General features: G+C 36.7%; 1 protein-coding gene across 2 annotated transcripts in view; it reads right to left on the reverse strand.

Annotated features, from left to right (window-relative positions):
- Positions 1 to 11524: 11524 nt before the first annotated feature.
- SLC2A2 (solute carrier family 2 member 2) overlaps positions 11525 to 22696 on the reverse strand; it is a 30537-nt gene continuing 19365 nt past the window's right edge. Inside the window, exons 5-11 of one of the 2 annotated variants that reach the window (XM_047755239.1) lie at positions 22182 to 22297; positions 21126 to 21288; positions 20429 to 20616; positions 17178 to 17282; positions 13076 to 13177; positions 12192 to 12395; positions 11525 to 12104 (exon numbers count right to left, since the gene is read on the reverse strand). In XM_047755239.1, the coding sequence (XP_047611195.1) occupies positions 11904 to 12104; positions 12192 to 12395; positions 13076 to 13177; positions 17178 to 17282; positions 20429 to 20616; positions 21126 to 21288; positions 22182 to 22297 (1079 nt within the window). In that variant the 3' untranslated portion in view covers positions 11525 to 11903. The remainder of the gene's footprint in view (positions 12105 to 12191; positions 12396 to 13075; positions 13178 to 17177; positions 17283 to 20428; positions 20617 to 21125; positions 21289 to 22181; positions 22298 to 22696) is intronic. The other variant, XM_047755248.1, reaches the window with a different exon arrangement.

A 22696-nucleotide genomic window follows, 5' to 3' on the forward strand; every position in this document is an offset into this window, starting at 1 on the left:
TGCAGTGGACACCCTTTGCATGTTAACTAAAGTGCAACAGCCATTTAGTTAGTGGGGCTTGCTCAGTCTTTAAAATTGTCTTAATCATTAGTGAATTAGTTAAACTATAACGTTAGGAGATAAAAATAATCACCAGTGTCACTTGGGAACAAGTCTAAACTGGAACTGGTTGTCAGAGGCTCTGGGTACAAGACATTCCTGACTGTGCAGATTGATGGGGGACAATCAGTACAACTCCAGATAGAGATGACCTCATCTATGCCTCCTCGGGGTTACGCAGTATCTTGAGATTGTTGTTGCGGGGTTGATTTCTGCTTCAGAGGGTGGTAGGTTTGTGAGACAGGGAAAGGGGGTACCATGACCTTTCTATTCAGTTCTCAATCATTCAGAAATTGGTGGTGCAGTTAGCAGATTTTTAAAACTCATGTTCCTTTCAGTGTACTCTTTTTGGGCCATTTCACTGATTGTTAATGGCTCCACCTGGGAAAGATTGGAAATGATGCTGAAACTCAGTCAAGTCTCCTTGGCAGTTCTGGAAAGAGGTTTTGAGTGTTAGCTCAGAAACTGTGAAGAGAAGCTCAAACTGTGCTTTAGGATTATCTCTGAATCTTGATGATTGGCATATTCCTCTTCTGCTGCAAGTCACCCAGAGTTAACAGAATAAACAAGGCTTAATTGATTTGCTTTTGATTCATGTTTTGTTGACTAACCATAGGTAGGAAAAAACAGAAGAAATTCTCTTTTTGAGTGATCTGAGAAAATAAGCTCATTGCCTTTTATCCAAATTTTAAAAAATGTTAAATTTACTTTTTATAAATTTTATGTACAGTAAAATTCACTCTTTTTGGTATACAGTTCTATATGTTTAGACAAATATAAATATATTAGTCCAGTAAAACCACCACTATGATCATTATTTATATTACTCCCTTTAGCCCGAAGAAATGCTAAGAAAATATCTTTAGAGTTTCTTCTAGAGTAGGTCTACTGGCAACAAAAATCTCCTGGTTTTTCTTCATCTGAAAATGATTTTTCTTTCCCTTCATCTCTGAAGGATATTTTTCCTAGATATACTAACTTAGGCTTTCACAAGCAGTGTATAATGGCCCTGGTTTCTTAGCACTTTTACCAGCCGCAGTAGTACCATTTTTAATAGCTTTGCCAAATATACAGGGAAAAAAATATCATCTCATTCTTTAGGCATTGAGAATATTTGTGCTTTTTTCTGTATATGTTGCCAATTTTTACTCATTTATTTTTTTTTTTAAAAAAACACAAATATTTAATTCCTAGGTAGGAAAAGTGATCATTTTTTCCTCTACTTTTTTTTAACTTTTATTTAGAAAGATCTTTTTACACCTTAAGTTAGATAAGTATTCATCCACATTTTATTTTGGCTCTTCTAGTTGCTGTTTTCTAAATATAGCACTTTCCTCCATTTGCAACTGTTTTGGTGTGAAGTAGACATCTAACTTTATTTTTTCTAATTGGTAAGTATATGTTCAGTAACAGTTATCAAGTTACATATACTTTCCCCTTGTTTGAAATACCTATTTTAAAAGTATTAATCAGTTTTATATAGTTGTGGCTGTTTCTGAGTTTTTAATTCTATTTTGCCAATCTATCTATTTGTACCATGCTACAATTTTAAAGTGATGTTTTTAGTATTGCTAGATTTAGCTAATGAAAAATACAGGCTACTCAGTTAAAATTGAATTTAAATAAGCAATGAATAGTTTTTAGTGTATGTACATTTCAAATATTGCATGAGATCCCAAAATTTATATTTTTCTTTGAAAAAAAATATTTTTCCTTTCTTTTTTTTTTTTTGGCAGTGCCTGTGGCATGCAAATGTTCCCAGGCCAGGGATAGAACACACAACACAACAGTGACAACACTGGATCCTTAACCTGTTGTACCACCAGGGAACTCCCAAAATTCGCATTTAACTGAGTGTCCTATATTTTATCTGGCAACTCTAAATTTCAATATCTGTCCATACATACTGCCCCCAATCTTCTTCGTTATCCAAAATGTCCTATTCTTTTTTTTTAAAAAAAGAATAGAGTCCTTTAAGAAACTGATGGATAGGGGCTTTGGGAAAGTTTGTGAGTGTGATTAGTGACTACACTAGCAAAAGAAACAAAAGTGGGCTACATTTCATTCTTCAAAATAGGATAATATTAAAACATATTAATTCCTCCAAGGCAGATTGGTTCTATTCCCACTCTCACCCCTCCCTCAGTGTGTCTTTTCTTTTTCTCTCCTGGAGGCAAAAGTTCTTTACCATTTCTTGTGGACTGAATGTTTGTGTCCCCCCAAATTTGTATATTGAAACCCTAACCCCTAAAGTGGCTATACTTGGAGAGGGGGCCTGGAGGAGGCAATAAAGATTAAGCGAGGTTATAAGGGTAAAGCCCCTAATTTGATAGAGCTGCCGCCCTTATAAGAAAAGGGAGAAACACTAGAACCCTCTCTGCATGTGAAGACACAGCCAGGAGGTGACCATCATGCTCTCATTAGGAAATCAGCTGGCACCTTGATCTTGGACTTCTTAGCCTCTAGAACTATGAGAAATAAATTTCTATTGTTTGAGTCACGCAGTCTATGGTATTTTGTCATGCCAGTGTGAGCAGACAAAAACATCATTCGAGGACTAAATTATTTGTGACTTTTGTGGCATATTTCAGCTAAAAATTTTTTAACAATTATTATTTGCGTCTTGCAAAAATCCTATAATTTGGGCAGGATTTTCATTTTACTTGAGAGCAAATGATTGAAACATTAGAAGATTAAGTGACCTGCCCAAGATGACTTGGCTAATGACTCTATAATCAGGGTTCAATATTAGGGTGCAATTGGTTTAGAGGAGTTGGCTCAGGAATCAGTGATAGCTAGGATTCCTGCTCAGGGTAGGAGCTCACCTAGTACTTTCTCTTCTTAAAAGGGCTAGTCTATCTGAAAAAAAAGTCTTCATATCATTTTTCATTTTTTAAATTTTATCTCACCTTTCTGCCTCCTCCTTTCTAACATGACTGTGATTTTTATATCAAAATTTCCCATGCTCATTTATCCTGTCACTAATCTTAAAATTCCTTTTCTATTTCTCCTTTCCCTTGGTCTATAGACACAGTCACACATTCCCCCATTGAAATAAAGCCCTGTATTGTTCCTCAATTTCTCCCTTTCTTCTCACCATCTATTTCTGAAAGAAGGTTAATTCCCCCCACTTTTTAAAAGACTATTATAAACATAATATACATGTACAATGAAGAGAACTTGGACCACACACATTATCTGAAATCCCATCACCTACTGATAATCACTAATCACTAACCACTGTACATTCTTCTCTTTTCTTCTCTCTCCCTCCCCTCTCTTCCTCTTTCCTTTCTACCCCTCTTTACTCTCTCAATCTTTCTCATCTATCCAAAATATATTGTGTATATATTATCTCATCTACTTTGATGATACATAGCATTTTTTAGTTGCTTTGATATTTTAAATTAAAACTTTTATTATTATTTAATAATTTTAAAATTTTTATAAAACAATCCTTGTCTATAATTTAAAGTTCAAATAATAGTATAAAACTTATATTAAATATATTTTAAAAACACAAAAATTTCTTGCCCCATCCCTCTTTAACCATGAGTCTCATTATAGGTGAATACTTGAAAAGGCTTTAACTATTTCTTAAAGCTTTAAATTCCATGTACTAATTCATATGCTGTATTGTTCAGGGTCCCAGCAGAAACAGATGGCCCACTGAAGAGGAGTGGTTAAAGAAGTTTAAAGAAGAAACAACTTACAGAGGAGTGGGTCAAGTTAGGGAAACAGCAGAGGTGATAGAGCACCTGAGATTAGTAGTAGTGAAATCAACAGTAGTAGGATGCCATTACCAACTCCAAGATTAAAAGAGGCAAGATTTGGGGGAGCAATGACCAGAACTCAGTAAGAACTGTAGCTGTAGCTGTACAGGGGCCGTGGCCTTAAGTGGAAGAATGTAGTCATTGTCCAAGGGATGGGAGGGTGGAGGCTAAAGGAAACAAAAGCCCTTGGTCTGCCTTTTCTTAGCCTCCAATTTTCCACCAGGGCATCCCACTAAGAAAACTAGAAGCCAAAGACAAGGAGCCTAGATGATACAGTCTGATTTCTTCATCCTTCCGGGCCACAGAGGTGGAAAGGGTATATAAATAGATCTTCAGGAGCACAGTGAAAATTACCAGCACGTAGGCTTCTATAGGTATTTTTTGCTTTATAGATTTTTGGTTGTTTTGTGTCAACAACGTACTGTGATAAACAATAATTAAGCTCTGTTTCTCATACTTCCTCACCTTTCTTTTCCACATATCTCAGAATATAGTACTATTATAAAATTATCTGAAAATAAGAATTGTAGCAATTTAACAATCCAGTGTTTTGCATAATTACGTAAATAATTATTCACCATTGAGCCAAATAGGGTACCAGGACGTTTCCTTTCTATGCTACTCCCTCCCTACCTCACTCTCTCCCCAGAAATTCTTAATTGCCTCCTACTTGCATTTGTTTACTTTTCTATGTGTTGGCACTATTTTTCTCTAAATGTGCCAAATTATTCTTCATACAGCCATACACATCAGAGAATCTTTCTGTTCTGTTCTCTGGAACCTTCTTTTCCTTGCTTCAACCCAAATTGGTTGCTTCCTAGGCTCCAGTGCTTGCTGTCACCTATGACTTCTGTCTTGAGACTTATCTTTCATTCTCCCCTTTTGCTGAGTTCCATGTCTTCCTCTCTCTTGGTTCTCTCTCTCTTTTGGCAGAGTATGCATTCTACTTGTTTCATGAGAAAAGGTATGGAAAAGGTAAAATTTTGAGTCTTGCATGCCCAGAAATATGCCTAATCCTACTTTTACACTCAATCGATAGTATGTCTGGGGACAGAATTCTAGGCTGAAAAATCATTTTCCTTCAGAATTTTATAGGTATTGTTCCATGGCCTTTTAGCTTCCACAGTTGCTCTTCAGGTATTGCATGCTCTTATGAATCACGTTGCTTGTATGTGTCCTGTCTTTACTTTCTAGATACTTACAGATGTACTTTTATTTGCTGGTGTTCTGAAATTTTTTTTTTTTTTTTGTCTTTTTGCCATTTCTTGGGCTGCTCCCGTGGCATATGGAGTTTCCCAGGCTAGGGGTCTAATCAGAGCTGTAGCTGCCAGCCTAAGCTAGAGCCATAGCAACGCGGGATCCGAGCCGCGTCTGCAACCTACACCACAGCTCAGGGCAACGCTGGATCGTTAACCCACTGAGCAAGGGCAGTGATCAAACCTGCAACCTCATCGTTCCTAGTCGGATTCGTTAACCACTGCACCACAACGGGAACTCCTGGTGTTCTGAAATTTCATCATGAAATTTTGGGCTTTTTTTTTTTTTTTTTGGTTTTGTGTTTGGCACACAATAAACTTTCAACTTAAGTCTTATTCTTCAGTGCAGCAAAATTCCAATATGATTTATCTTTGATAATTTTCTTCCTTTTACTTGGATTTTTTTCCTTTTTTGAATTCCCATTGTTTGGATGCTGGATCTTCTGGGCTCATCCACTAAGTTCATTTCTTCTTCTCCTCTTGTTCCCCCTCTCCCAGCATTTTATTTATAAATAAATTACAACTGTTTTCAGAATTGGACAAATTATCTTATTCATGGAAGAAAATGTCTGCTGTCATTCTCAATATGCCTGCAGTTGGGCTTTAGGTCAGTTCTTTTCCCAACATTTCTTTCATAGTCATCCTTCTCCTACTTAACAAAAGACAGATACAGTCTTCCTTAGATCCTGACTCTCACCATGACGCATTGCCCCAGAGTGTTAAACCTTTAGCAGTGCCAAACAAAGGGATACTTGGAAATAATTTTACCTGTGACTCCTACCTTAATTAAGGTGGCATAAAAAATAGTATATTTAGCCTGAATTAGGATTTTTTGAATTCCGACATTATAGAACAGGATAATGACCACTTGTGTTTAGAAGATCTTACCCAGTTATTTTCAAAGTGCCTTTGTTCCTGAGGGAAAGGCCAGTAAAAGTAAAGAAAATAAAGTATCTGTAAGAAATGCAGGAGACAGACTTATGGCAAGTATCCATGCTTCATTTATATTTACCTGTGGAAGCACTGGAGTTCAGACATGCGATAGCTGTATGGGAATGAGTATTAAGGTACTCATTGGAAGTGAAAAATTATGTCAGATAGGAAGTAAGTCTGATTTAGAAAATTACTTTGACAATGAAGACTGAGTTTGCCCATTAGGTTATGACAGACATTTTCCATGAATTGAACAAGCAAACAAGCTATATCTGAGCCCTCATCTGAGGTTTGATGTAAGTAGAGCATGTGATAAAATAGCATAATCTTATTATATGTGAAAACACATAAAATTTAATATTTCAATTCTCCCAACCCCTTCTGAGTATATCAGGTTAAGCAAGTCACCTCCAAGTGAAAGATTCAACAGTATAATTAATAGTCTTTTAAGCCTTGGTAAAGCCTTTTTTTGTACACTGCCCAGAAACTAGGGAGAGAATAGTTTTAACAACTGGGTAACAAATCCTTTCATGATACAGTTTCTTTGATTTCAACAAAATTAAAGGGCCCAATTGAGTTATTAACTGATAGTTTATTAAAAATTATTTTGATGATTAATTTTTATGTGCTTTTTGGCTATAACTGAGAAATAGTTGTGGAATTAAATGACATTGGTCCTTTCAATCCTATCTAATTATTTATGAAAACAAGATTTTCAATACATCTATAGGAACAAAAAGTAATGATAGAATTAATGTGAACATTGTTTCACATTAGCAATAAGAAATATATACCCATTAGTATTTAAATTATTTGAAAAAAAAACAAACCCATACTTCTCATTGAGATAAAATACTCTAAAATAACTCTCTTTAAAATGAATAATTTTGGGATTTCCCTGCTGGTTTTGCAGTTAGGACCTGGCACTTACTGCTGTGGCCTGAGTCATTGATCTGGGAACTGAGCTCTCACATCAAGCTGCTGCATGCTGCAGCCAATAATAATAATAATAATAATTTTATTAAAATTTCTAATATAAATGATTTTCATCAATTATGTTCTAATTATCATAAATGCTAACTCAATCTAGAAAAGAGAAAAAGGGTAAACATTCTGACCTTTGTAGATACAGGACATTTTTAAAAATTAAAATTACATTTTTGTTGCAGAAACTTAGAATTGTAAAAATATTTAAAGCAAATCTATTACTTTATGATAATTTTTGGAGGAAATGGAACAGAAATATGAGAATAGAAAATAATGTAGTAAAATTTCAAACTGGTAAATATATAAATATATTTATATATATTTTTAAAATGGTTATCATGAGTAAAATATTGCTATGGTAATTAAATGACATTGGATAAGTAAAGCAAACAGCTTTTAAATGTTGATATATACTGTATTTTGAAAAATTATATCCTTTGCTGCTATTTAAACATACAATAAAAAATTTCAGATGTCGACTTAAAATTTATAAAACCACTATCTTCATAGTTTTTCTTATTCTCTCCTTTGTACTGTAACTTTATTTTCACATTTTATCCCCTTTATAAGAATGCAGGTGATTGAGGATAAGGACCATGTTTTCTAAGCTTTGTAACTTTCATAAAACTTTAACAAAGTGTCTTGTTCATAATAGGAGTTCAATTAAATTATTTCTATTTTCATCATAAGGGAGTCATTCATTCCTCTTTAACTTCTTACCTAACTTACAGTTTAGTTTTTTTCTACTACTTATAATAAAAACAACTGCTTGATGGAAATAAAATTTGGGTTTAAAATGTAACTCAGGAAATGAATATATACAGTAAACCAATATCAATTTTCTTAAATGTGGAGTTCCCGTCATGGCTCAGTGGTTAATGAATCTGACTGGGAACCATGAGGTTGCAGATGCGATCCCTGGCCTTGCTCAGTGGGTTAAGGATCTGGTGTTGCCGTGAGCTGTGGTGTAAGTCACATACTCGGCTCGGATCTGGCGTTGCTGTGGCTGTGGCATAGGCCAGCAGCTACAGCTCCGATTCGAACCCTATAACCTCTGTATGCCTCGGGTATGGCCCTAGAAAAGACAAAAAAAATTTTTTTTCTTTCTTAAATGTGGTTATTTTCTTTATAAAATAAAACAACACTAATGTTTGTAAATATATTTATTGACATAAAACTGTAGTGAATATATACTCTCAACTAAAACCAGTTTCTTTTCATGATGATTCTTTCCAATGTGCACCAAATTAGAAAGCAGTAAAAACACCAGCAGATGGCTCAGAGTGGTTGGCAATAAACCTTTTCTCCTCAGGTCACTAATATAAAATTATAATGAAAAATTATATATTTTTACACTTTACTCAGCACCTTTGCTTAGAACACTGTAAGCACAAGATATTGCTTAACATTGTTTTATTTGCTGCATATACAGCATGAGCTAGCAAGAAGAAGTAGGTTATGCATGTACACTGGTGTATACACTTTTGCGATTTTTGAGGATTATCAAGAAGGTTTGGTCTTGTCTTGTGTTTATAATCCTGTTAAATTCAATTTAAATACAATATATAGCATTTTATTTTGTACTTAGTATTATCCAAAGAAGTAATATTACATACAGACCTCTTAAAAATAACTTAGGCAAAAACAAATTTAAAAAATACGTTAAAAACTCTTAGAATCCACTTAGAAATACCAAGTATGGGTTTAGTCTCCCCTAATTCTTATCATTCCCTTATTGTTGTGAGAGTGTTACTTAAAATAAGAAAATATTATCTTTGGAGTTCCCGTTGTGGCACAGTGGAAGTGAATCCGACTAGGAACCATGAGGTTGTGGCCTTGCTCAGTGGGTTGTGGATCCGGCATTGCTGTGAGCTGTGGTGTAGGTTGAAGATGTGGCTGGGATCTGGTGTTGCTGTGGCTGTGGTGTAGGTCGGCAGCTGTAGCTCTGATTAGACCCCTAGCCTGGGAACCTCCATATGCTGCAGGTGTGGCTGTAAAAAGCAAAAAAAGAAGATAATATTATCTTGAATTTATAAAACCTTTTTTTTATTCAGAAGAAAAATTTGACACTATCTTGTATATGATAATCCTGTATGCTATCAATATCTTCATGAATACTAATTCTAGGTAAATACTTATTAAGGGGCCCCTTTGTACCAGCACTTTACATTTAATCTTCACAACAACTCTCTGAGGTAGGTAGGTATGTTATTGAGCCCCTTTTATAAGAGAGGCCTCCAAACTGAGGTTCATGGAAGGCAAAAACACTGATGGGGACACTTATACCCTGGTCTTCCTGAGCTCCTCAATAGACTGTGAGTTCCTTGAGAAGGGGCGTTGTCTCATGGGTCTTAGCACACATTACAGAGCTGATCCTGTAGAGAAAAGTGAGGGGGAGGAAGTGAGAGAAGATTCTTGCTTTGGTGTCATGACAGTGAAGAACCCCAGGTATTGCAGGTAAGTGATCAGACCAGGAACTGTAATCATGCTTTGAGAAAGCTAAGAGAAAATCACATTTGTGAGGATGCTGGGGTATGAAAATACTTCCACAAAAACGATATCGTCCTATGAAAGTTAAGTATTCAAACTCACATCTAATTTCCTTGGGATTAAATATAATTAATTAGTGCTGATATTATTATGTGTTATGATGTGTATTGTTGAAAATCTAGGAGTTTTTTTGTTAAGCTAGTTCCTTTGTTTTAGTATAAGGCTTTAACAGCCTCTTATTTTATTTTAATGTTTCTTTTCAATCCCCTTGTAGCTCTGCAAGGAAAAAAATTATAGAAGGCAAACAATGTATGCTACTTACATTTTTCTGAGGGTGAAAAATTCAGGTTCTGAATTTCTGGTATTTGTGAGTCAGGATAATTAATTAGAATTAAAAAGGGGCCTTTGAGGTTCTTTATTTAAACCTTTACTACTTTATTCTAAATTAGATTAGGAATAGTGATTTGAATAAATCTCATCATCGCCTATAAAAACATTAAATTTCTTTATCAGTATAACTTTGGGCTCCTCAAGGCGTCAGTCAGCATCCCGAGACACGGGAACCGCAATATGAGCCATTTTCCTGTTCTTGCCCTGTTCAGAGTCCCTGCATGTTCTTTTAAACAGAAATTACAGTTTATCAAAAAGTTATAGTGAACTAGTTAAGCCCACTTTGACATGTCCTGTAGTTCTAAGTGAAAACAGTATATCCAAAATTGGCACAGAGGAAACAAAAATCAACCAAAATGAAAATAAATAATTTCCTGTTGTTTGGAATATCAAATTACATAAAGGTAAACAACTTTGGTCAAAAAAATGAAAGAAAAAAGGGGGGGGGGGCAGAAAAAGCAAACTAAAAACCTCCAAGTGTTTTTTTTCCCCTCACTCTTAAAAAGTACTTTTTAAAAAGTGCCTTTCTTTTATGTACATTAAACCAAACATAAAAAGGATTGATTCAGTGCTCCATTTTGTGAGGAAAACAGCCTGGAGATACTTTAGCTCCCCCGCTAAGACTTTGGTATCCATCAGAACCGTATTTCCATAGTTGCAAAATTGCCTGTAAGTGAAAGTCTGTTTAATCATCTTTGTATTTCCAATTTGTCCACATAGGTAAAAGCACTTATAACAGTGCCTGGCACATAGGTAGTGTGCAGTAAGTGTTAGCAATCACAATAGAACAGCTTCAATAGCATCCGTCTACTGCTAAAGCAAAAAGGGCACATCAAAGAGGATGACCGTCTTGTGTTACTCAGTCTTTCCAGGAAAATTAAATAGGAATTTTGATCAAGTCTGAAATTGAACATTCATGAATTTTCAGGATCTCCCCCATCCTAAGATCCTCCAACCCTAGTTTTCCAACTTATTTTAAAACATAGTAATTCAGAAAGTATTTTTTAGCAAACAGAGCAATCTTTTACTTCCAATTTCCCAAGTTAGACTGGTCTATCTTATTTGGGGTCTGAGAAGATATACAAAATGTTTGACTTATCCCTGTTGAGTGTATTTTATAACACAACTCAGAAAACCAGGCTGTGCTGAATTAAAAAACAAAGCAAAATATATAGCTCAAAGGATTGACCCAGCAAGGAATTAACATGGGTTTATCATAGATGTTAATATTAATTGATAACCCACACTAAATGACCAAGTAAAACCTTTTCATGTTAGTTAATCTTATAAAACCATTTGGTCATCAAAATAACAAAAATGTTTTTTAACTCCAAGTACTGAAAGATTTGGCAAGCCTACCCAAAATAAAAGTTTTTCTTTATAAACATGCTAATATGCTTAATAAACCATTCCACATGAAAATACAGAAAAAAAATAAGATTTTAAGCATAACATAAATTCTAATCCACGAGAATAACTGAGAGAGAAAAATGGAAAATTATCAATTTTAACATGGTCCTTACTGTCATATCTTCTTTAGGAGTCAGACCTCCACTAGAGGTCTGTGGGGAAGAAAATTTCAGCTTAATCATATTTAAATATGTAAATATCGGTTGTGTTTTTGGGTTTCTAATCATGTGCTTAATAGCAATAGCATGATATACTGAAACTGCTTCAGTTTTAGGAAACCTTTGTTGTAAAGGACAGAGCTAAGAACATTAGAATGTATTTGCCATTTAGTGTAGCAAAATAAGCTAGACTTTTGGTTTACTTAATTACAGAGTCTTAACACCCAACATAGATTCCCTAAGTTAAAAAAAATACTTTGTAATGTTCAATGACATTTCTGGTCAGAGCCCATAAATCTCTTTAAAAAATAAAACAGTACTTCAAAATGTAGATATAAAATTCTCAAAAAATTGTTATTTAAAAAACACTGCTTCCTTCCAGTTTCTGTTCAAAAAGCAGGTTGTCTTTACACAGTCTCTGTAGCTCCAAGGAATTCCATTTCTACAGCAGCCTTTGGTGATTGGGCTGAGCCACTCTTCTTTTGGAATTCTGCTGCGATTTCCTCAAAGGACTTCCCTTTGGTTTCTGGAACTTTGAAAAATGTAAACAGAGTAAAGACCAGGACCACTCCAGCAAAGAGAAAAAACACATAAGGTCCGCAGAAGTCCTGCATAGAGAATAAACAGAGTTCTAGTTAGCAGCTGTTCGACCCTATCTTATGTTCAGTAAATTTGCACAACATTAGGCTTCTTACCGCAATGTACTGGAAGCACAGAGCTATAATGAAATTGCAGGTCCAGTTGCTGAATGCAGCCATTGCTAAAGCAGCAGGGCGTGGTCCTTGACTGAAAAACTCGGCCACCATGAACCAGGGGATTGGGCCTGGCCCAATTTCAAAGAAACTGACGAAGAGGAATATGGCTGTCATACTCACATAACTCATCCAAGGCAATTTATTCTGAGGAAAAAAACATAAAAGTTTCACTGGGATCATTGGTTGCTTCTTCCTTTAGCTAAGTAGATTCTATGACATTCAGAAGGTACATAGTTCTCTTCCTGATGTGTTTATGTTCAATTAAGTGAAAGTTATTCTAGTCATAGACAAGTTTATTCTAGTCTGAGTTATCCTTAAATCTTTTGAGCTTTAGGAAATCCTCTGGATTAGGATTTTCTATGACTCTTAGTCATTATTTTCCAGTGAAAGAGGCAAAGCAAGGATCCAGTGCCCTTTGCTTCTACTCATACCAAGGTTGCTAGATAGGATGCATGACCCCTGTGAAGTAGAGGGTGCTCGTGCTGGGCTGGAAAGGTCCAGGTACTTGCCCAAGGTCACACAGTAAGCCAAGTAGCACAGCCAGCATTAGAAGCTGGTTGGGGCTAATCCTAGAGCCTGTCCTCTACCATTATGCACACTTCCTCACTGGGTGACAAGCATGATTTACTCGATGCTGTTCAGTCTTCGGACCTCCCAAATGAATTCTCTTTTTCTTTACATTTCTCCTCTGTATTTATGTCTTTACTCCAGCTTTATTACGTGAGACAGTCTTCAATGTTTTTGACATACAAAGCACATTAACCTGGAGCACAGAAGTGCTATCATATGGTAAACAAAAATCTCAGTGCAGGCACTGAACTCACCAGTAGCACAAGTCCCACTGACATGAAGATGGCACAAACAAACATCCCACTCATTCCAATTAGAAACAGAGAGCGTCGCCCTGCCTTCTCTACAAGGAAAACCTAGGAAAGTTCAAAAACATATTGGTTTTGGTTTGTTTAGTTTTAGCCAGGGAGATCCTTTTAATTTACACAGCTGGAAAGAGGAAGTTCTGTTGTTTCATTTTACACATGTGGAACTGAGGAGGGGAGTGACTCTTGCCCAAGGTGACAGAGCTGGTCTCAAGAAACAGAGGTGATTAATAAATAGTGGCTTCCTTCTCGTCACAATGACTCGAACAGGCCATTCTAGACAAAGAACCATAGCATTACCACCACCTAATTATGATCACTTTGGGTACAGTATTAAGAGGCCAGACATCTTGGATCTCCCCCAATACATTTCCTGTGCACTTAAAATATGAAGGTTCTACATTAAAAAATGACATTAATTTCTTTTCTGATGACTACCCTAAGTTATAATTACAAGCGTTCGAGCACTGCAGACCCCTGAAGCAGTACAACTGTTAATGTGTCAACAATTCTCATCCAAATTTCCTTCTGCAAATAAAGTCAAATTGTGACCACTCAGGGGACAACACAGAATTCGGTCAAAATAATCAAGTCTGCATTTTTCTAGTGAGCCCAAATACCTAGTAGTGGTAATAAACTATCCACTTGAAAAGACAAGGCTTTAAAGCAAAAGGTTAAAAGTGCTTTCTTATCCTAATTCAGGAGACTTTATTGATTCCTTTGCATCTATGGACTTTTGCAGTAATGGTTAAGATTTACAATTAGCCAGGACCAGAGTTTATTGAATAGACTCTTCCTTGATCCTTGGAATACTGCCAAGCTGGTGACTCACACACACAAAAGCTACATGTCATAATTTCTTACTTCAGTGAGTAAATTGGGTAGGCTCATAAATCTATCAGTAAATCAATAGTAATCCAATACCCTTAGTATAGTGAGCTCTGGCTCTGAAACTATCTGAGAGGGAATTCCTATTGTGGCTCAGCAGGTTAAGAATCCAGTTAGTATCCATGAGGATGTGCAATCCCTGGCCTTGCTCAGTGGGTTAAAGGATCTAGCATTGCCAGGAGCTGTTTGAGCTGTGGCGTAGGTTGCAGATGCAGCTCAGATCCCGCATTGTTGTGGTTGTGGCTGTGACTCTGATTTGACCCCTAGCTTGGGAACTTCATATGCCGTGGTTATAGCTTAAAAAAAAAAAAAAAAGACCCCCCCCAAAAATATGTGAGAAACGTTTCTTCTCACCTATAGTAAAAGCCTGTTTCATCTCAGAGGCATTTCATATCAGAGTTTCAAATCTCTTCAGGATGATAAACAAAGAGTCTACATTTAATTATTGAGAAAGTGGGAAAAACAAATCTTTCTCAAGTTCATAAAATTTCTATGTTGTACCTCTTTAATTACGACTTTTAGGTTTTTTTTGTTTGTTTTTGTTTTTGTTTTTTTGCTTTTTAGGACCACACCTTCGGCATATGACGGTTGCCAGGCTAGAGGGCAAATCAGAGCTGTAGCCGCTGGCCTACACCAGAGCCACAGCAACGCCAGATCCGAGCCTCATCTGTGATCTACACCACAGCTCATGGCAATGCCAGATCCTTAACCCACTGAACAAGGCCAGGGATCGAACCCGTGACCTCGTGGATCCTAGTCGGGTTCGTTAACCACTGAGCCACGAAGGGAACTCCCAATTATGACTTTTAAAGATGACTTGATTACAGCATGTCAAGCTGCCAAGAAAACTGGAGCATTTTTTCAGGAAAAACGGCTTTTACTGTGTCTGTTTCTTCATATCTGAACAATTGCTATGAAAAGGATTATAAATCTAAGACTATAGACCTTGAAAATTGATTCAGACTCCTTTCTTGGGGCAGATGAAGACTCAGGAAGGAGTGTGACACAGGGTAAGACTTGGTCAGAAACTGGAGATGTCTGCCTGAACTTAACTTTGGTCTTTGCCCTGGGCACTGTGCATCACTCAGATCCCGGATGACAACTTAGAGGGACTTTCTCCTCTAGACTCATGCTGCCCTGTAGTGTCCTTCATATTTCTTTCTCTTTTGTTTTCTCTCTCAAGATTACAGGAAAAGAAAATATGGAATGTGGAACATAATACAGAGTTGAGTTAGGAAAGTCTCTCTCTCCAAGTATCATTCGGGAAAACATAAAAAAAGATTGATTATAGTCCTTCTAAGTTGTTGAAACCTTAATATATTATCAGTGCATATTCCTATTTGTACATGTGTACATCTTTATTTGAAAGGATACATGGAATTTGGTAACATTGGGTTTTGTTTTGTTTTTTTTTTGGCAAGAGAAACTGGGAGGCTATCCTTTTTGTATCTATTTGAACTTTAAAACAATTTTTCAAAAATAAATATAATTAAATTTTTATGTTATCTGTAGTCCTGGAGAGTTAATTAGACAGCTGATTAGAGCTGATTTTTTTTTGTCACTCATTTGTACACAAATTTTCACAGAATAAAAGGATGAGTTCTAAAGAGGTATATTCAAAATACTCAAGACACTTTTCAGAACAATTCCTTCCATTCCATGGGGTTGGTAGGAGGAAACACAAAGAAATTCTGCAGTAGTTTCCTCTTTAGGTATTCTTAGAGTTTAGGTTACCCTGACCTTGATAACCTGATCTTGGTAACTTTACATGGCAAATCCTGTTACAAATAAAATGTTTTAATCATAATCTCTATATGAGAAAAATATGTTGCAGTGGGATTTGCAAAAATATTATCACAGGAGACAAGAATGTGATTAGTCCCTTGAACTCCATCCCAGCACCAGGGCTTCGTTGATTTAGAATGCCTTTTGGTTTGAACAGGCATTCTCTCTAAATGCATATCTACAGAAACACTGGTGTTCCCTTGTTATCTGTTCCTCCTCTTTCCAAGGTCCAGTTCTGTTTAATGTGCACTGGACAAACCTGCCTTTTGATCAAGGTAGCCAGGCTGTAATTTATTGACCACTCTCAGTAATAGTTAAAAGTCCATGTGCAGAGAATGAAAAACAAGTGACTAAAGTATATTGAGTATATGGCACTGTGGCCAAAATTTAAAAGCACAGGCTCTTTGAACATCCTGCATTCAAAGATAAAAGTAAACCCAATGATCCTCATTTTAAGTGAGTTACTTTAGTTGGGAAGTTTTGGTGTTTTTTTTGTTTTTTTTTTTTGGTTGGTTGATTTACTTTAATTCTTAGATGGCTAGGTTAAGAATTGCTAATGTCAAGATACCTAATCATTCCTTAGACAAGATATTTGGTCTTAGTACATGTGCTGCCAAAATAAGCACTTAGGTATTTGGTCTTAAGAAGAGTACATGACCTCCTCCCATGTCAGAAAAAAAAAAAATTCAAAAATATATAGTAACATTTGACATTTGAAAAAAGTTACATTTCAAAAATGACAATAACATTTCAAGTTATACCACTTTTACTCAATCCTCTCCTAATATTACACAGTCATATGCATCACCAGAAGCCTTGTCCTGTGAGCTACCTGGAAGCTCTGCCAAATGGCCTAACATCATAGGAATTTACTGAATCAGTTTCATTTTGCTAGAGGTTTAGATATCTAATTGAGAGGACCATGTTTATTTTTAAAATGTTTTTTTTTTTTTTTCTAAGACATCAGGATAAAAAAAGAATCTCAGCCATGGAAGGAGAGGAATCTAGGTGCAAGATCCAATATTGATAGAGACGCCCAGCTGTTTGCTAATCCCAAGGGGCTTAAGTACAGAGCAAAGGAGAAGGAACCTAGGTATTTACAAAAAAATATTGAGTGTCTGTGTCCCTAAGTGAGTTATTAATTCGCAATGAGTAACAAATGGCCTCCTCAGCATTTGTGACCTACCGACTCAGTTATGTCAAATCTCAATATACTGGTTGGTTATTCAACACTCTTCCTGTGACCCACTTTGTTCTATATAAATACCCAGTACTTGTGCACAATAAATCATTGGTTGCTTTTATATCACAAGGTTTTTTAACTCCCATTTCTGGACGGAGGAGCAAGCAGGATATTAATCTAGGGTATTTTACTTACAGAGAGAGCAGTGAAAATCGTGTTGATAGCGCCAACTCCAATGGTTGCGTAAACAGGTTGGCTGATTCCAGCTGTCTGAAAAATGCTGGTTGAGTAGTAAAAGATCTGCAAAATAATAATAGTTTATCCTTAATCAAGAAGCCTAGAACTGATGGCTTTAAGGCAAGAAATATTTTAAGTTGTTTATTGTTAGTTGTTTCAGTGGAACCAGGATCTTTAGAACTCTCAAAAGGTTTTTTCTCCATCATCTTCTTCCAGGGAAGGATAAACCACAATCTTCCTTTAGTGTGTAAAGCTTCCAATCACTTAAAAGTTCTCCTTATATTTATCTGAAAACTCTACATCTGTACTTTTATTTATTTATTTATTTATTTTCCTTTCTTTGGGCTGCACCCACAGCATATGGAAGTTCCCAGGCTAGGGGTCCAGTCAGAGCTACAGCTGCCAGCCTATGGCACAGCCATAGCAATGCCAGATCAGAGTCACATCTGCAACTTACACCATAGCTCATGGCAATGCTGGATCCTTAACCCAATGAGTGCTGGATCCTTAACCCACTGAATGAGGGGATCGAACCTGCATCCTCATGGATACTAGTCAGATTTGTTTCTGCTGAGCCACGACGGGAACTCTCTATTTTTTTTTCAATTTTAAAGCTTTTCGTTAAAGTATAAAATACATGCAAAAAGGTACACATAGCATTTAAATGTATAATTTTCACAAACTAAAAATACTTGTATAACTAGCACTGTGATAAATCATTTCCTACCCTCCAGAAGCCCCCTTAATGTCACCTTTTTTCCAAAGGAAACTCTTTCAACTTTTTTTTTGTTGTTGTTGTTGTTGTTGTTGTTGTTGTTGCTATTTCTTGGGCCGCTCCTGCGGCATATGGCTAGGGGTCGAATCGGAGCTGTAGCCACCGGCCTACGCCAGAGCCACAGCAACTCAGGATCCGAGTCGTGTCTGCAACCTACACCACAGCTCATTGGCAACGCCGGATCGTTTACCCACTGAGCAAGGGCAGGGACCGAACCTGCAACCTCATGGTTCCTAGTCGGATTCGTTAACCACTGCGCCACGATGGGAACTCCACAACTTTTAACATTGTAGATAAATTTTGACTAGTAGTATTGTACTCAATATAAATGGAACCGTATAGTGTGTAATTTTGTGTCTGGCATCAACATTACCTTTGTGAGAATCATCCATATTGCTGTATTTGTAGACTGTTCATTACCATTGCTATATATTATTGTATTAATATAAAACAATTTAGTTACCTATCCTAAGTTGAGATGGGTATTTAGATAGTTATCATTTAGATGATTATGAATAATGCTGCTTTGAACATTCTAGTACAAGCCTTTTGGTAAAATATGTACACATTTGCACCTAGGGATAGAATTGCTGATCAGAGTGTATGCGTGTTCTCAGCTTTGGTAGATACTGCCAAACGTTTTCCAAAGAAATGATATCAGTTTGCACACTTACTAGTGTGTATAAGAGTTCTGGTTGTCATTGCATTTAATCCAAAATTTTCTACTAATCTCAGCGGAGATGGAGGAATCTGATTCACAACCTTCTTGATAGCCTTTATTATTTATTTATGTCCTTATGTTTATAATAGCTTCTTAGGTAATTTTTTTGTTCCAGCATCCTCTGTCATTCCTTTGCTGTGCAATGAGTCCTGTTGCTGGTGCCTTTTCCGACAGACAGGGTCAGTGCAGGAGGACTGTTCAGACCGTGTTTGGTGAGGAGTGGCTTACTCACTGCACACTATCCCATTATTTTTAGGCTGCCCAACAGCCTCTCATTTAACATTTCCTGGATGCCTCTAAGTCAGGCACTGGGATGGAAGCTAAAGCAGAGAGGTTCAGAGGGATTAAGTGCTGTGCTGTTGGATATACAAGCAGAGCTGAGAGAGAGGATATAGATTTGGTCTCTGAGCCCCAAAGATATAAGGAGTTAAGAGATAAAAATGAACATCAAGGACCCCTTAAAGGAGTACAGAGAAAGACCACAGCAGAGCAGCACTGAGCTTGTAGAGTGAGGCTCAGGTCTCCTTTTGCTCAACTCATGAGCATTACTTCCCTTGCTTTCCCTAAGTCTCTGCCCATCTGTCAACTCTCAAAGTGTCCTTGTGAATATGGATTGGCTCACTATAGACACCTAAACTGCATTATTAATAGCAGATATAGGGGGCAAGTGATTTTCTTTATCCAGTTTATTAAGTAGAAACAACTACTGAAAACAAACACAATTTTTTTTCTTCTAGTAGCTTATTGTCAGTAAAACAGTTTCAGCCTGCATAATACTAGGATTTCAATTCAAAACCTAAAAAACTAAAAACAAAACAAAACAAAAACAAACAAAGAACCTAAGAAACTAGCTAGTTTAATACTTGGTATGTTTTTCAATCATGTCTTTTCTATTACCCTCACCCACTATATCATATCAATTCATTCTATTGTTTATTTTGTGTGCTATCTCCACAAATAGAATGAGTTTCTTGGATGGCAGGAAACTTCTTGGCACTTGGCTATCTGGTATACTTTATTTAAACAGGTAGAGGGAACCATGGGCCCTTTTTGCCTAGGCTGTCCAAAATTCCAAATTTGATGTTCAACTCTAGAAACCTCTTGTAATTTAGTCTTTTAGGTATATTTATTCTTTTCTCCCTTTGTATTTATTATGACTTGTCTTTTAACCTTCATCTTAATAGACATATAGTACCATTGATTACGGACATTTTAAAAAATTGTAAGCTAATTTTAGAAAGCAGATAAGGCAAAACAAAGAAAATTAATGCTCAGTATTTTTATTGTAATAGGACACGTAATGTAAACATTTAAAAATGCCTTTTAGCTATTTAAATTTAAACTCCTTTCTTCTCTATCTTAATTCGCTTTGCTCTTAAGAGTTAAGGGGTGGAGTTCCCGTCGTGGCTCAGTGGTTAACGAATCTGACTAGGAACCATGAGGTTATGGGTTTGATCCCTGACCTTGCTCAGTGGGTTAAGGATCCGGCGTTTCCGTGAGCTGTGGTGTAGGTTGCAGACGCGGCTCAGATCCCGCGTTGCTGTGGCTCTGGCGTAGGCTGGTGGCTATAGCTCCGATTCGATCCCTACCCTGGGAACCTCCATATGCTGCAGGAGCAGCCCAAGAAATGGCAAAGACAAAAAAAAAAAAAAAAAGAAGAAGAAGAAGAAGAAAAGAAAAAGAAAAAAGTTACGGCGTGTTCTTAAAACTTACCCCATTGATTCCAGAAAATTGCTGAGCCATATGCAGCATCAGTGCTACTAGAATAGGCTGTCGGTAGCTGGAATTGGTGAAGAGCTGAATTATGGAGACTTTCTTTTCACTTGATGCTTCTTCCCTTTCTTTTCGCATCTCGGTGATGTCTTTGGTGACATCATCACTTCCTCTGAGTTTTTTCAAGCCTGTCCCCCAAAATGATCAGGTTGACACAACTCAGGTCAAAACAAAAATAAATTTATTTTTATTATGTTAATGAAAGAGCTACAGTTCTGCATAGACCTTTCTATCACTTAATAGCATGGGCATTGGAAGTTCTTTCTTGTTAAATTAAATCCTGCTTTTTCATTTTTAAAAAAGCAGAACATTTGACTTCATCTCATGATGAAGAAAACTCTGATCCTCATTATCATGGAAGCATAATGTGGCAAAGACTTCTTTTAGAAGTCTCTGTTTGAGTTTAACAGTTTGCATGTGGATTTTCTATTTGTGCTTATGTGAGTGTTTATGGTTGCAAAATGGCATGCATTGGACATATTAAGTGATCCTCTTACATATTCTTCTTACACGTAATCACTGACTTCATTTGGAAAGCCCTGGTACCAATTTTATGAGTATCCACTCATATACACTGTTTCTCATTATTGATAGTTCCGAAACAAGAGGAAGAAAGTAAAACCACCCATAGACTTACTTTTCCTTGCTTTGGCTTCCTCATCCAGCTTGATGTAAAGGTATCTTGGACTTTCTGGACAGAAGAAGAGCATCAGAGATTGGAGAACAGCTGGCACAGCAGATAGACCAAGCAGGATGTGCCATAGCTCATGATTGCCCAGGAGAAAGTCGAGGCCTATGATCTAAAAAGGCAGGGAGGGAACATATCAACTGCACAAGACTCTGGATCTGCCTTCTGAAACAATTTGTTGAGAAAGCACATTGGCTGTTTAATAGTAAGCCCTGAAAACTTTAATTCAAGGATGCACAAGATGGAAAACTATTAAGAGAATGTCTCACCTTAACTGATCTAGAGATTCTTTGTTTTACAAAGAATTCACTTAGGTTTGTTTTCATTAACTTCTATGGGTCATTTCGGATGGGAATCAAAACTTTTAAGCACACATTTGCTAACTAACACAACAGGAAAAATCATGCATAACTTTGGATGTTTAAAATTTTTCTTCCCAGATTACCCAGAACTTAAGTAGACTAGAGTTACATAAATAGAACAATTACTCTGATGAGAACCAGTTATGTAATCAGTCTTCCAAGTAATTATCCTCTAGATAGTCATGGATTTGAGGTTCTGAGGACCCCCTCTGAGAACACAGGACAGAAGGAAAGCATAGAGTCAGCTGAACGAGAGCTGCTATTATAATCATTTCCATATTAAATTTGAGCAGGTTAAGATGCTCACAACAAAGGAAACCCAGGCAGCCAAATATCTGAAAATTTTTATGCCTTGAAGTCTACATGGAATAATCCAATTCTAGAATAACTTCAGCAGTTCAAGACTTGGCATACCAGGTCACCTCCGGTGCCAACTCCAGCACAACTCTAAAGGGGAAAGTGAGGAGTGGAGTGGCAGTGTTTTAGCTTTGAACTAAAAAAGCCTATGTCTCTATACTACCTCCACGACCGCTTGTGGAACTGTTTTTGCCCTCTGTTTTGTTCTGCAATGAGAGTGGACAGTCAGGGAGGGAGAAGTTGAGCAAAGTAGAGGATGGGTGAAGTAAGAGATGAGAGTTTTTACCTGACTAACAAGAATGCCTGTGACAATGGCCAGCTGATGAAGAGCACCAATAGCACCCCTGAACTTGGTTGGAGCAATCTCACCAATGTACATTGGAACCAAGCCTGAAATTAGCCCTGCACGAAACATGAACATAAATGTTAAAGTGTAGCCAGGACTATCTCAATAACAATAATCTTGTTCAAGTACAGTGACTATTCTGCTGAAAGTCCCTTCCTGAGGTCATTGGAAGAGCCCTTGTCACCAACCATAGACACAGAATGCTTCTTGGTGAGACTCCAAATGAAGTTGTAGTCAGATATGCAAATAAAAAGAAATGATTAGTCATGCATTTGGCAATTATTCATAGCATTGTCTTATTTAATTAAAAAATCCATGTCGATATTGAGTTTATATCTTAATGCCTTAAGTTATCATTGGAAGACTGAAGAATGCTTTAACAATATTCTTAAAAGTGCAAAAATATTCTTCCTCTAAATTCATAGGATTAAAGGAAATTAAAACATATCTATGTC

This window comes from Phacochoerus africanus, chromosome 1 (genome assembly GCF_016906955.1).
Source record: "Phacochoerus africanus isolate WHEZ1 chromosome 1, ROS_Pafr_v1, whole genome shotgun sequence".
Taxonomy (NCBI): domain Eukaryota; kingdom Metazoa; phylum Chordata; class Mammalia; order Artiodactyla; family Suidae; genus Phacochoerus; species Phacochoerus africanus.